Source organism: Trematosphaeria pertusa, assembly GCF_010094035.1.
Source record: "Trematosphaeria pertusa strain CBS 122368 unplaced genomic scaffold BU26scaffold_29, whole genome shotgun sequence".
Lineage (NCBI taxonomy): Eukaryota > Fungi > Ascomycota > Dothideomycetes > Pleosporales > Trematosphaeriaceae > Trematosphaeria > Trematosphaeria pertusa.
Window position 1 is genome coordinate 198,766 of NW_022987240.1, and position 11,421 is coordinate 210,186.

Below are 11,421 nucleotides of genomic sequence, written 5' to 3' on the forward strand. Positions count from 1 at the left end.
TAGCGGAATGTGCCCAAAGAACGCAGGGCTCGAAACGGCATAAGTCGTCTTCGCCTGCGCTGGGGATCTGGAAGCATTGTAGACCGCAATAGACCTCGGAGCCTGCTCGTGGGGCTTCTAGATTTGGGAAAGGCCCACGCTAGCTCCCTGCATATTTCATTCGAAGAGCCATGATGTCATGCTGAAAGGGCCGGCGCCGAGGCTGGCTTCCCTGCATGAGCAGCGGCGGATCGCAAAGTGAGAAAGGCATGGCGGGCGACGCTTTCGTGGATCTACCTGGAGGTAGGAGGGTAATCGGGAAGAGCGGAAACAGGAGCAGCGTCGATGCGCTGAAATTTTCGATCGTTGGCCGCTACTGTAGCCGCCAGCGAGGAAAGCTTGAAAGGGTCCTGGCAAGGAACCTTGGAAGAGGCGGCGGCGTAAAAATGGAAACGGTGGAAATGTGGCAGAACAAGGTGATGTGGCTGAAGGACGTCACTTCAGTGTAGACTGACGTTGAGGATCGAGGAATCGCGCGTGGATCTGGACTTCGATAGCGCGCTAGCAGGGGAGCCCTGGCGGCCGCCCTAAACGAGCACTGGTGGCTCGTGCGCCGGTGGAGGACCCTGATTACGGACGACCCTCGAAGTGTGTGCGGAACCGTCTGATGGGGAGCCAGGAGGAAGCTCGCCGCTGAGGAGGGCGGATGGCTGGTATGGAACTCCTGTGCCGCGGATAGCCCCAGGGCTCGAGCAATTGAGTGACGGGTATGGTAAATAGACGCGTCGAGCGAGTGCGCTTGTGTTACATCCGCGACATGCAGCGGTGGCTGCGAGGCCTGCTACTGTAAACCCTGGATTTGCTTGGGCAGACTGCCACAGTGGCAAAGGAGCCGGGCGCGTGAGCTGGCACGCTGGCTGGCTGGCAAGCTGTTGTTCCCTGGAGAGTGCTTTTCGACTGTGATCGATCGATCGAAGATGCAACCTGCTTAGCGGCGTCAGATCTGCGCCCGGCCGTGATTGGCCCGCCCGCCGAGTCCGAGTCTTCGTTGAGCTTGGCTGTCCGGAAGGGCCTTCAGGCTTCAGCAGCGCTCGCTCGCGCAAATTGGCGGGTGTCGGGCGTTGACAGCGACACGGCATCGCACGCCTGGGAGCAGAGCCCTGTGGCCCGCGGGCGGTGGTGAGGCGCGCCATGCCCGCAACGGCAGGGCGCTGGCCGATCCAAAACAGGCGAGCTGTAGTGGCTTACGTCGTGGGACCGCCGGCCAAGGCGGCACACGCTAGCACCCTTGGTACAGCATGGAGATGCACTCTGGGCCGATGGCATTCTGCGGCATGGGATTTTGCATCAGCCTTGATCCCGGGCCTCCCCAAGCCTGCTCCCCTGCCGGCCAAACCCACATCTCCCTTGGAAGAAGCTCGCCGGACCTCCCTCGTCCCTGCCGCGCTCCTCATAAAGATCATGTCCCGCGCCTGCTGTTTCCATCGTGCGAACCTGCCACTTCACCTCCAGACGCCTGCGTTTCCCCCGCCCCATTGCCATTGCCGCGCTCTGGCGTGCTCTTCACGCTCCTTCGCCCTCACACTGCTGCCGCCTCCACAGCCGTCTTCTCGCTCAGATAAATATACAGCGCGCTGCCGCCCGCTCGGCTTTGCTCTCTGAAATCTCTACGCTTTTCACGTGTGACACCGTCCCGACTCGGTGCCTTGTTCACCCCGCGGACTGGGCACATTCCTCTCACTGGCGCGTGTTTGGCCCCCGACCACTAAGAAATCATGGACGGCAAGAACTCCTCCGGCCGCCGAGTTTCTCTGTTGAACGACAACCCAGAACCTCCTTCCCAGCCCGTCCGCCTGCCGTCGCTCGCGCTTTCCCTTCGTTCGAGAACATCGAGCTACGCGACCTCGCCAGTGAGCTCTCCCCCAACGCCTCCGCTTGTGCGCAGCGACTCCTCGGATTCCACCAACATGCAGACTCCCTCGCCCATTACGCCAGAGTTTAGCTTCGAGGGCCTTCCCGCCCAGGGCATGGCCTCCCCGGTCTTTTCGCATTCTAGCTTCTTCCCAACGCAAAAGGAGCTGGGCTCCGCTTACCCACCTGTTCCCCAAGCCGTTGGACCGCTACCGTACCATGCCACGGGCGCGTCGCAAGCCGCATACTTTCGGCCTCAGCAGGCGACAGAGAGCCAAAACATGTCGGCGGCACCTAATCCGCGGTCGAAGAAGAACAGCTACCCTTGTCCACTGGCTAAAGAGTTCAACTGCAGCGACCACTTCACTACCTCCGGCCACGCCGCGCGCCACGCCAAGAAGCACACGGGCAAGAAGGATGCGTTTTGCCCCGAGTGCAACAAGGCCTTTACCCGCAAAGACAACATGGAGCAGCACCGCCGCACTCACCAGAGTGGGCGCAATGCTGCCAAAGGCGGCGATACCAGCGTGAAGAAGGCCAAGCAGCAGGCAAAGCGACCCAAGCCTGCTCCCATCCAGTCTTCCGTGCCATCCCTCTCTTCCCTTTCCATGGTAGATCCCTCTCTTCCGGCCAGCCCCTCAGGCTCCGGCTTCGCAATTGCCCCCGCAGTGCAGCCCGCAGAGTCGTTTAGCGACTATTCCCAACGCTCGCCCTATCCCGACCCCACCGCTTTCTCAATGAACCACGGCTTCTCCATGGGATCTTCTTATGGGCTAGATGCCCTTGCCATCGCCGCAAGCGGGGAAAAGCGCAAGTTCGAGTCATAGACTTGCCCTAACGCTCCACCAATTCCTATCTCCGTATCAGCATGCCCAGAGTCCGTCCGTGGATAATCACTTGCTGAGCCAGGGGCTTGGCGTCCGCCTTTACGAATGGCTTTGTTCGAGTATCAAAATTACGGGTTTCACGCAATAGACGCATGCCGTCATGGCTACGATTTCGATGAGGCGTTCAGGGGTTGCGGCTCTTTTCCCTACAGTTAGGCTTCCTTTCTACCGTGTATTTTGTCTCTCGGCTGGGCCTACTTTGGTTCCCCTCGGCCTTTGTTTTGACTTGTTCGGGCGGTTGATTTTGCTCTGTCTATTCCCACAAACGGTATCACTTGGCCGCTTAGCTGGGCGTTTGCATTGTTGGCACCGGTGCCTGGGGGACGCATCGGTGATCAGGGGTAATCTTCAGGTGAGATCAGGAACTAGGGCAAACATGGATACCCCGCCCTTGATGAAGGTGCACAACTTCGCGTTTGATTTTCTCATACTTCGCAACAATCTGTGGAAGATCGCTACGGGCGATGTGAGGGGTTTCGGGTCGTTCGACATAGGGAGCACCCGACAATGACAAGCAAATTCTGACCCCATCCTGGTTCCGTGCATCGTGAAGAGATCTAGTGACACATGCGAACTCACCAGGACCTTCTCCGAGCAGACGCGAGACTTTCCCAACAAATTTAGCAGACCGTGGACGGCAGCTTCGGAATGAGCAATGCACTAAGACAAGAAACAACACATTAAACTTAGCCTGGGGTCACCGGCGCGTCCTGTCAGCTCCATTTCATATAGATGCAGTTACATTCACGGAGAACGCCATCGTTGCCCCGCATAGCTGTTAAATAGTCTCGTTCCGCTGTGCTATCAATGGACCGCGCTCTGTTCCGGCCCAATCGTTCTCCACAGCGCCCCATCTCTGGCTCAAGCCCCCGAACACCCTTCAACAGCCCTCAACCCTGCAGCGGATGCTACACAGAGGGCTCGTGTTTGGGGAAGTGGCCAGCCGACCCGGACGGCTTGCCACAGCCACATAAACGAATATGCGGCCTTTCTCCTCTCCACTGCACTGCGTGAACCTTACCTTACCTTACGCACAGAAGAACCTTGTCGTCAGCGCCATGGTACAACGTCCCCGCCAATAAACGCGTTAAGGCATGGGCCCTGCATGTCTAGGGCTAGGCCAAGACCGCGCACTGATCTGCACGTGAACCCCTTCCGGCAGGGCGCGGCGGGAAGGACTTGGGACCGTTGCGGGTGATTGGCAGCGAGGGTTGCTCTAGGCGTGAAGCTTGCGGAGACTACATGGCTTTGCGAAGACAGAATCGTAAGATGTTTTGAGGGTGCGGCGACAACTCGGCGAGGGGAAGGTGCGAGGTGTCACTGCTTCTTGTTCGGCGCTCACGCCTCGGTCGCTTTTCGGCGCCGTTTCCCAGCCTCTGCTCTTCCTCAAACACACTTCACCACCAAAATAGTCGTTGACGCCCGGCCCGTCAGCCGCACTTATCCGCGTTGCGGAAGGGTACGCACAAGCAAGGACATCCAGACCGCGGAAGCCTCTGTTTCCAGCCCAAGCGTTCGCCATTCCTGCTTGCAGATGAGATGGGAGCACAAGCACCAGGACCCGACTCTCTACGTTTCGCCACAGCCTTTCCCTGCGGTACCGCGCCGCCGCAGTACCCTTCGACAAGCTTTGCGATACGATTCCTCGCATCCTTACGCTTGGGCAGCACAAAGCCATGCGACTTCCGCGTCTTAACGTCCCTTCCTGACACAGACTGACTCGTCCTTTCCCTTCTTGGCGCTCACCACGCATGCCTATGTCTTTTGGGCACAATGGACGTCGTGGTAAACACTCACGTCTTCTTTCTGACTTCCCCGCATTGCAATTCTCTTATTCGGCCACAGTACCATTCTTTCTCCCACATTGTTTCCTCTTACTCAAAGCCTATTCTTGCTCAGCGTAACTCCCCCTGCACCTCGCATTCAACTCTACACACGTAACGCAACGGCCACGCATCCAACCGCATCTGCGGTCGAAGACTCGAGATGGCTGGCGGCCCAAACAGCCCCAGTCCCTGTCCAGTGGATCTGTCTCTCATTTCTTTTTCCATTGGCTGCCCTGCCAGATTGTGGCGGAATGACTGGGCTGCCGTGCTACGTCTATCTGCCTGCAGATCTAAAAACAGGTAAGACAGCATGGCGGGGAAACGATCGGGAGCAGCAGGTCATTGTTTCAGCATCCGCAAGTCACGAATGCAAGCCGTGTTCGACAGGGGTTCCTGAGATTGACGAAGATCCGAGTATCGGGTGTAGGGTCGGGAGGCGCCTGTCAACGTTTGGACTTCGCTCATCTTCGGAGAATTTTCAGATGGCAGATGCCATGGCCGATTCGAGGGAATTCGTTTACTGCTCTCAGATTGAGGCTTTCCTTTGCTTTGCTATTGTCAAGTTCCGGACGCCCTCCTGTCCCAGCTTCGGAGGTAGCACCAAAACGCCATGTGTACACTGAACACCAAAAGCGGGAGTGCGTACCCCGTCGCACCGTCTCACAGTGCCCACGAGAATCCTCGGATACAGGCCTCCAGACCCTCGTTCATCTCCCAAACGGCCCCAGGGTTGGGCTTGGCCTTATATGCCCGCAGCACATCTCAACATTTACAGTGGGCCTGTCATTTCCTTTCTTTGACTTCGTCTCTGCAAGGGCACATGCCGTGCTTCCTGCGTCGAAAAAGGCTTCCAGCATATTCGGCGCAACGGTGGCGCTGGACCTGAAGCAAGCCATCATCTTTCTTGCAGGAAGCTCTCATCTTTCCTGCAAATGATCGTCAGTGTAATCGCCGAAGATTACGTCTAGAAGCGAGCTGTGACCAGTTGAAAGAGCAAGGGCCACGGGGCAGGAGGCTGGCTGCAGATACGCAAGTATGCGATACAGATGTCGTCCAACGGCTGTCAATGATTGGCTTGCACATCCGTACCTGGGGTCTGCCAGCATGGAAGTCGTACAAGAGAGGGGTTTTGAGGGCAGATGGGCAGGGACACAGCACACGAACCAGATTCAGAGCCCACACGGTTTCCACGCCGAGCTGACTTAGGTCCATCACATGCTCCGCGAAACAATTCTCGTTCGAACTTCTAGACTGCGTTGTATGGGGTATGCAAGCTCCCGCTTTTGTCGATGCGTTCTTCCGTCGCTGTGTCCAAGACATGACTCAGTCCGACGGAAGTAATGTTTCTTCCTTCAGAAATATCTTCTCCAACATGCTCGGAGTCTGGTTCCGCACCCTCTCGCTGTTCGCGCAAGACATCGTATTGAGGCCGAAGACTCCTGTTTTGGGGCATGGCGTACAGTGAGCTGAGGCCCCAATCTGCAACCATCCTTTAAGCTCTGCCCAACAAGCTACCAACTCTATTCATGCATTGAGATTCCGATTGCGACCACACTTCCGGAGGCGAAGGTAGTGCCGCAACTCGCAACCTTTGATGAATATGCAAGGCCTGACACATTGCTCAGCCGAGATTGGCTTTATGCATGTATCGTACGAAGCTGAAGTCGTCTCCGGATGGGGCGCCGCTGTCTTCCATCGCCTGCTGGTAACGCTGCTTGAGTCCGCCGTCCGCGTTCTCGTAGTCCTCGTCTGAGTCATATTCATCATCGACCTGCATGCCCTCCTCATCCATATCCTCGGCATCGCTTACGGTCTCTGGTTCTTCTTTCTTCGGGCCCTTCTTGGGCTTCTTTGCACCGCCGACGTTCATGTCTTTCATCAGCTTGTCGAGCTCCCGCTGCCGGGCAGCCAACTTCTCTTTCTCCCGCTCAGCCCTGCGGCGCTCGAGTTCGGGCTTGTAGTCTCGCTCGAATTCTTCCTTTTTTTCCTGGACCCCCTTGAAGAACTCGTCCATGCCATCGCCGGTCATCGCACTGACTCCCACCACGCTCAGATGCTTGTAAAACTCCTCCAATACCAGTGACATGCTGTTTAGCAGACTGCCCATGTACCCGCTACCGCCTCCAATTGCGCTTCCTTCGCCACCAAAGCTACCCCCCTCTTCTTCTGCTCTCAGCGCATTCTGGAATGCCTCGAAATCCGTCATCCACTCCTTTGCGAAAGTCGCGTCCTGCGCATCCGTTTTGTTGAAAACCAGTATCATAGGCAGTTTTGTCTTGTACAGGATCGAGCATGCATACAGCATGTTCGACATGAAGGTGGACGTGCTCGTTGTCCGCGGCGTATCAATAACATACGCAATAACCGTCGGAAAGGTGCTCGCCAAACTGCTCAGCAATATCTCTCCACTCGCCGACCAGACGAAGACCTCAATTTGGCCCGGAGTATCCACCAAGATATGCTTGACCCGTTGCGGCTGCTCCACAGTCGATGCCGCTGCCTTCCCCTTATTCGTCATAAACTCAACCGTCGTCTGCTCCGGCTGCGGTGCGGGTTCCGGCGGCGCCGTCCGCTTCTCCAATAGTCCGATAACCTGATCAATCTTCGTGCTGAACAGATTCAAGCTCGTGAGAATTCCGCCGTTGGGACCTAAGTTGAACTGCTTCATGACCTCTTTGTAGTTCACCGAGTCGCGGATGTCGATGTTCGGCGTGAAGGGGACGTGGTGTACGGCGGGGTCGAGGTTCAGGATGTACGGCGGCGCGGGCGGGTCCTTAGAGACGGCGGGTTCACGGGAGGTCGGATCCGGGTGCGTGTAGAGGTGCGAGACGAGGCGTTGCATGAAGGTTGTTTTGCCGGAGCCGGCCATGCCGACGCATACTATGGCGACGGGAGAGTCGGAGGGCGTGGAGGAGGAGGCGGGGGCTGCGGAGGTGGACATCTTGAGGATGCTGTCTGGTAAACGGTAGGGTTGCTTGGAACGTTCGGGTGCCTAGCGGCTCGTTTATGGTTGTGTTATGTCGAGTCAGGGTTCGCTTCGACTTAGATTCTGTATTTGCGCAATATGTCCGTTGAAGGAGAGTATAAGTGAGGGAAGTGGTGAGGTGGTGGTGCTGAGCAGAGGTGCAGTCGTGCTTGCCCCAGAAATTCTTTGGCGGGGCTGGGCTGATCGGCGGTGATGTCAAAAAGCTCCGACCACCTTCGACTGCTTAAACTTTCCGCAAGCTCCAAACCAACCAACCTCACTCCTCTGTCGATCATCTATCCACTGAATCCCTTCACGACCTGCAAAGATGGGTCTTGAAGATTTTGAAAGAGAGCTTGCGGAAAGCAAAGCCCAAGAGGCGCGCAAGAAGCGGGATAGGAGTCGAAGTCGCGACAGGCATCACCGTTCGAAGGTATGCGATTCAGCTTTGATTTGCAAGCTATATATGCATATCCATTGGAAGTAATTCAGGCTGACATTTTACCAGGATAAAGACCGTGAGCATCGACATCGACACCATCATTCGTCCCGCCATCACGGCGGCGAGGACCGAGACGAACGTCCTCGGCACAAGCGATCGCGACACCACCGAGAGACGTCCGAAGAGCGCGCGCGCCGAAAGCGAAGAGAACGCGAGCGAGGTGAGGACTATGAGAAGCGCTCAGGGCAGAAGCACAAGGACAGGCGAAGCCGCTCACCGTCGAGCGACGAAGAAGAGCGCATAAGTCGGAAGCGCAAATCGCGCCAGGATGATTATGAGGAAGACTCTCCGTCTGAGAATGAACCCATGGATAAGGATTATGCGCCACCAGATAACGATATCCTAGATCAACAGCTTGAGGAGGCCGCGGATGCGAACCTGCAGCGCGATTCTTGGATGGAGGCGCCGTCTTCTTTAGATGTAGACTACGTGCAGAGGAAGAAGAGGGAGGGGAAGAGCACCTTTGTGGCATCTACAGAGACGCAGCATGCGCTGAAGATTCATGAGGCAGAGCTGAGCCATCACCTGAAGGATGTGAAGGAGGACGAGGATGCGATTGAGGAGGAGCCTGCACAACGGGATGTGCCGTACACTTTCGGAGATGCAGGATCTCAATGGCGCATGATGAAACTTAAGGGCGTCTATCGGATCGCGGAAGAAGAAGGTCGAAGTGTGGAAGATGTCGCGCTGGAAAAGTATGGTAATCTCCGAGACTTTGACGATGCAAGAGAAGAGGAGATCGAAGTGGATCGCAGAAAGACTTACGGAAAGGACTACGTTGGTAAAGAGAAGCCTTCCGGTGAGCTATATGAGGAGAGGAGATTAAAGGCCGGCATCCACAGGCCTCCTCGACGGCCATCGCATCCGGAAAGCGAGGACCTACCCCAGGGCGAAGTCGTACCGGATCCTCGGCCGACCGCAAATACGGTGAAGCTCAGTCAGACGGAATTGAACAGACTGAAAGCACAGATGATGAAGGCTAAGATGAAAGGAGCAGCAAACGCCGCCGAGCTCGAAGCGCAGTATAACGCCGCAGCAGCGGGCCTTGCCAACACCAGGGAGGCCGATGTCGTGGTCCTGGATCCAATGGACAACCGCATGCTTGCGGGTGGCAGGAAGGGCGAAGTCAAAGAATTAACGAACAAGAGGGGTCGCGAGCGCGGACTGGTGGTGGAAAATGAGGACATGTCTATTGAGGATATGGTCAGACAGGAGAGGCGGACAAAGGGTCAACGCGGCGGCGAAGGCATGCTTCTCGCGGAGAAGATTGCCAAAGACGCCAAATTTGATGTAAGAAATTTCATTCATACGTCTACCATTAGGAGGTTGCTAACACTGCCTAGAATGATCTCGATTACCTCGACGAAAACGCGACCAAACTCGCTCAACGCGCCCCGAAATCTACTGTCAATCTCCGCAATACCGCAATTGCAGACTACCAACGCACAAACCGCATTCTCGACAGCTGCCCGCTCTGTCACCACGAAGACAAGTCTCCACCCCAGCCCCCCGTGGCGCCCATCGTCTCGCTAGCCACCCGCACCTACTTGACCCTCCCCACGGAACCCGAAATCAGCGAAGGTGGCGCCATCATTGTGCCTGTTCAGCATCGTACGAACCTCCTTGAATGCGACGACGACGAATGGGAGGAGATCCGCAACTTCATGAAGTCCTTAACGAGGCTGTATCATGACCAAGGGCGGGATGTCGTATTCTACGAGAACGCGGCGAATCCAGGCAGGAAACTACACGCAGCCATGAACGCCGTCCCCATCCCGTTCGAGCTCGGCGACACAGCACCGGCATTCTTCCGTGAGGCCATCCTCTCCTCTGACGCCGAGTGGTCGCAGCACAAACCCATCATTGACACGCTCAAAGCCTCTAGATCTGGCCAAGGCAGAGCAGCGTTCAGGAAGAGCCTCGCAAAGGAAATGCCCTATTTCCATGTGTGGTTTGAGCTGGATGGCGGGATGGGGCATATTGTGGAGGATGAGCGCAGGTGGCCGCGAAGTGATTTGTTTGCGAGAGAGGTCCTCGGCGGCATGCTGGATGTTGATGTCGAGGTCGTGAAGAGGCAGGGGCGGTGGAATAAGGGGGATCGGAGGGTGGAGGGCTTTCGGAAGGGGTGGAGGAAATTCGATTGGACGAGGGTGCTTAGTGATGGGTAGTGAAAAGATGCTGGCAAGTGCAGCGAATGGGCCGCATCTACTCAGGACCCTTAGCATGCCCTTGTTTAGCTAGGCCTGGCTTCTGGTGATAGCCGAAATGGTATAAAGACGCTTGAGCGCGTTGGTTTTAGCGTCATGTCTGTCTGAGACGCGGCTTCTATGTGAAGGCAGTTGAGATGGTATTGGGAGAAAAGTTGTTTGAGATTGTCTTCTTGTCTGACACACCCTGCGCTTCGCCGCGGAACGAAAAACGTCCTCCAAGGCTTCCTTACACGCTTGGTGGTGGCGATTAGTAAGGAAGGGAAGGAAGGGTAAGGTACTTAGGAGGCAGTAAGAGCTCAGACTCAGACTCCAACTTTCGTACGCAACTACGCACCATGAACATAAACGTCCCCACGAACTCGCTCAGCATGGCAATCACATAGTTCCGCACCGGCAAGGGCACCTTATCGCGGAACTGATCGAGCAGATAGAACTGGCCCTTTGAGGTCGTGAGGTGCAGTTTTTCTTTGCGGTGGTGCGGCAGTCCGACGGGGACGGAGTGCAGTTTGCGGAGGGGCCGGCGCCAGGAGGACAGACAGCCCGGGCTGGTGCTGTCCTCATTGGCGTTGCTGCCTTGACTCATAATAGTTGCCGTGTGTTGGCCGGTTAGAGGATGAGAGCTCTGCGACTAAGACGGGTGCTTTGAGTGCGTAGTCGAAGTGCTGGATAGATTGGGTTGAGCTGGTCTCAGAATGCTAGGGCTTCGTGAGGATACGATGTCGAGCAAGAGGAAGGCAGACAAGGGATTGCTAAAGCCAGGGTTTAGATGTTGTCTCCCCAGAAAAAAATCCCAAGCTCTTATCATAGTATTTTCAAACCATTTCGCCATTGTTGCCGCATCTATCTGCATGAGCAACGCCCAACAACATACGTACCAAGACACCGGAAGACATACTTTTCAGCGATTGCAGCGAGCCTTCTCGGCGAGGGACCCTTGCTTGCGGGGGGATTTCAATAGGTCGCTGGTTGTGAGTAGTATTGCGCAGCTGTGATGCTAGTCCGCCGTCATATTCCACCGGTCGCCCCACAATTCATCGACCCTTTTAGGAGAATTAGCAAAACCCTTCGGAACGCACCCAAAGCATCAATTCCGCAAAGTTCGTATTACCCCGCTTTCGAAAGGGCTGGAGGTCCTCGATTT

General features: G+C 56.2%; 5 protein-coding genes across 5 annotated transcripts; 3 read left to right on the forward strand and 2 right to left on the reverse strand.

Annotated features, from left to right (window-relative positions):
• Positions 1-1,748: 1,748 nt before the first annotated feature.
• Positions 1,749-2,717, forward strand: BU26DRAFT_442529 (uncharacterized protein; the record flags this gene model as incomplete). The annotated part of the gene is made up of 1 exon (XM_033824507.1): positions 1,749-2,717. A coding segment is annotated over one exon (969 nt), but the record flags the coding sequence as incomplete, so codon positions are not given.
• Positions 2,718-2,729: 12 nt separating this feature from the next.
• On the forward strand, positions 2,730-3,479 carry BU26DRAFT_207164 (uncharacterized protein). The gene has a single exon (XM_033820607.1). It carries the CDS (start codon positions 2,878-2,880, stop codon positions 3,286-3,288), a length of 411 nt encoding a protein of 136 aa, XP_033675524.1. The 5' UTR covers positions 2,730-2,877; the 3' UTR covers positions 3,289-3,479.
• A 413-nt stretch (positions 3,480-3,892) lies between these two features.
• Positions 3,893-4,811, reverse strand: BU26DRAFT_207156 (uncharacterized protein). Its single transcript, XM_033820606.1, has one exon. It carries the CDS (start codon positions 4,528-4,530, stop codon positions 3,994-3,996), a length of 537 nt encoding a protein of 178 aa, XP_033675525.1. The 5' UTR covers positions 4,531-4,811; the 3' UTR covers positions 3,893-3,993.
• A 1,070-nt stretch (positions 4,812-5,881) lies between these two features.
• Positions 5,882-7,714, reverse strand: BU26DRAFT_207154 (uncharacterized protein). Its single transcript, XM_033820605.1, has one exon. The coding sequence runs from the start codon at positions 7,542-7,544 to the stop codon at positions 6,225-6,227; it is 1,320 nt and encodes a 439-aa protein (XP_033675526.1). The 5' UTR covers positions 7,545-7,714; the 3' UTR covers positions 5,882-6,224.
• Positions 7,715-7,837: 123 nt separating this feature from the next.
• On the forward strand, positions 7,838-10,648 carry BU26DRAFT_470585 (uncharacterized protein). Its single transcript, XM_033825348.1, has 3 exons — positions 7,838-8,001; positions 8,077-9,360; positions 9,414-10,648. The coding sequence occupies exons 1-3, from the start codon at positions 7,897-7,899 to the stop codon at positions 10,236-10,238; spliced, it is 2,214 nt and encodes a 737-aa protein (XP_033675527.1). The 5' UTR covers positions 7,838-7,896; the 3' UTR covers positions 10,239-10,648.
• The last annotated feature ends 773 nt before the right edge of the window (positions 10,649-11,421 follow it).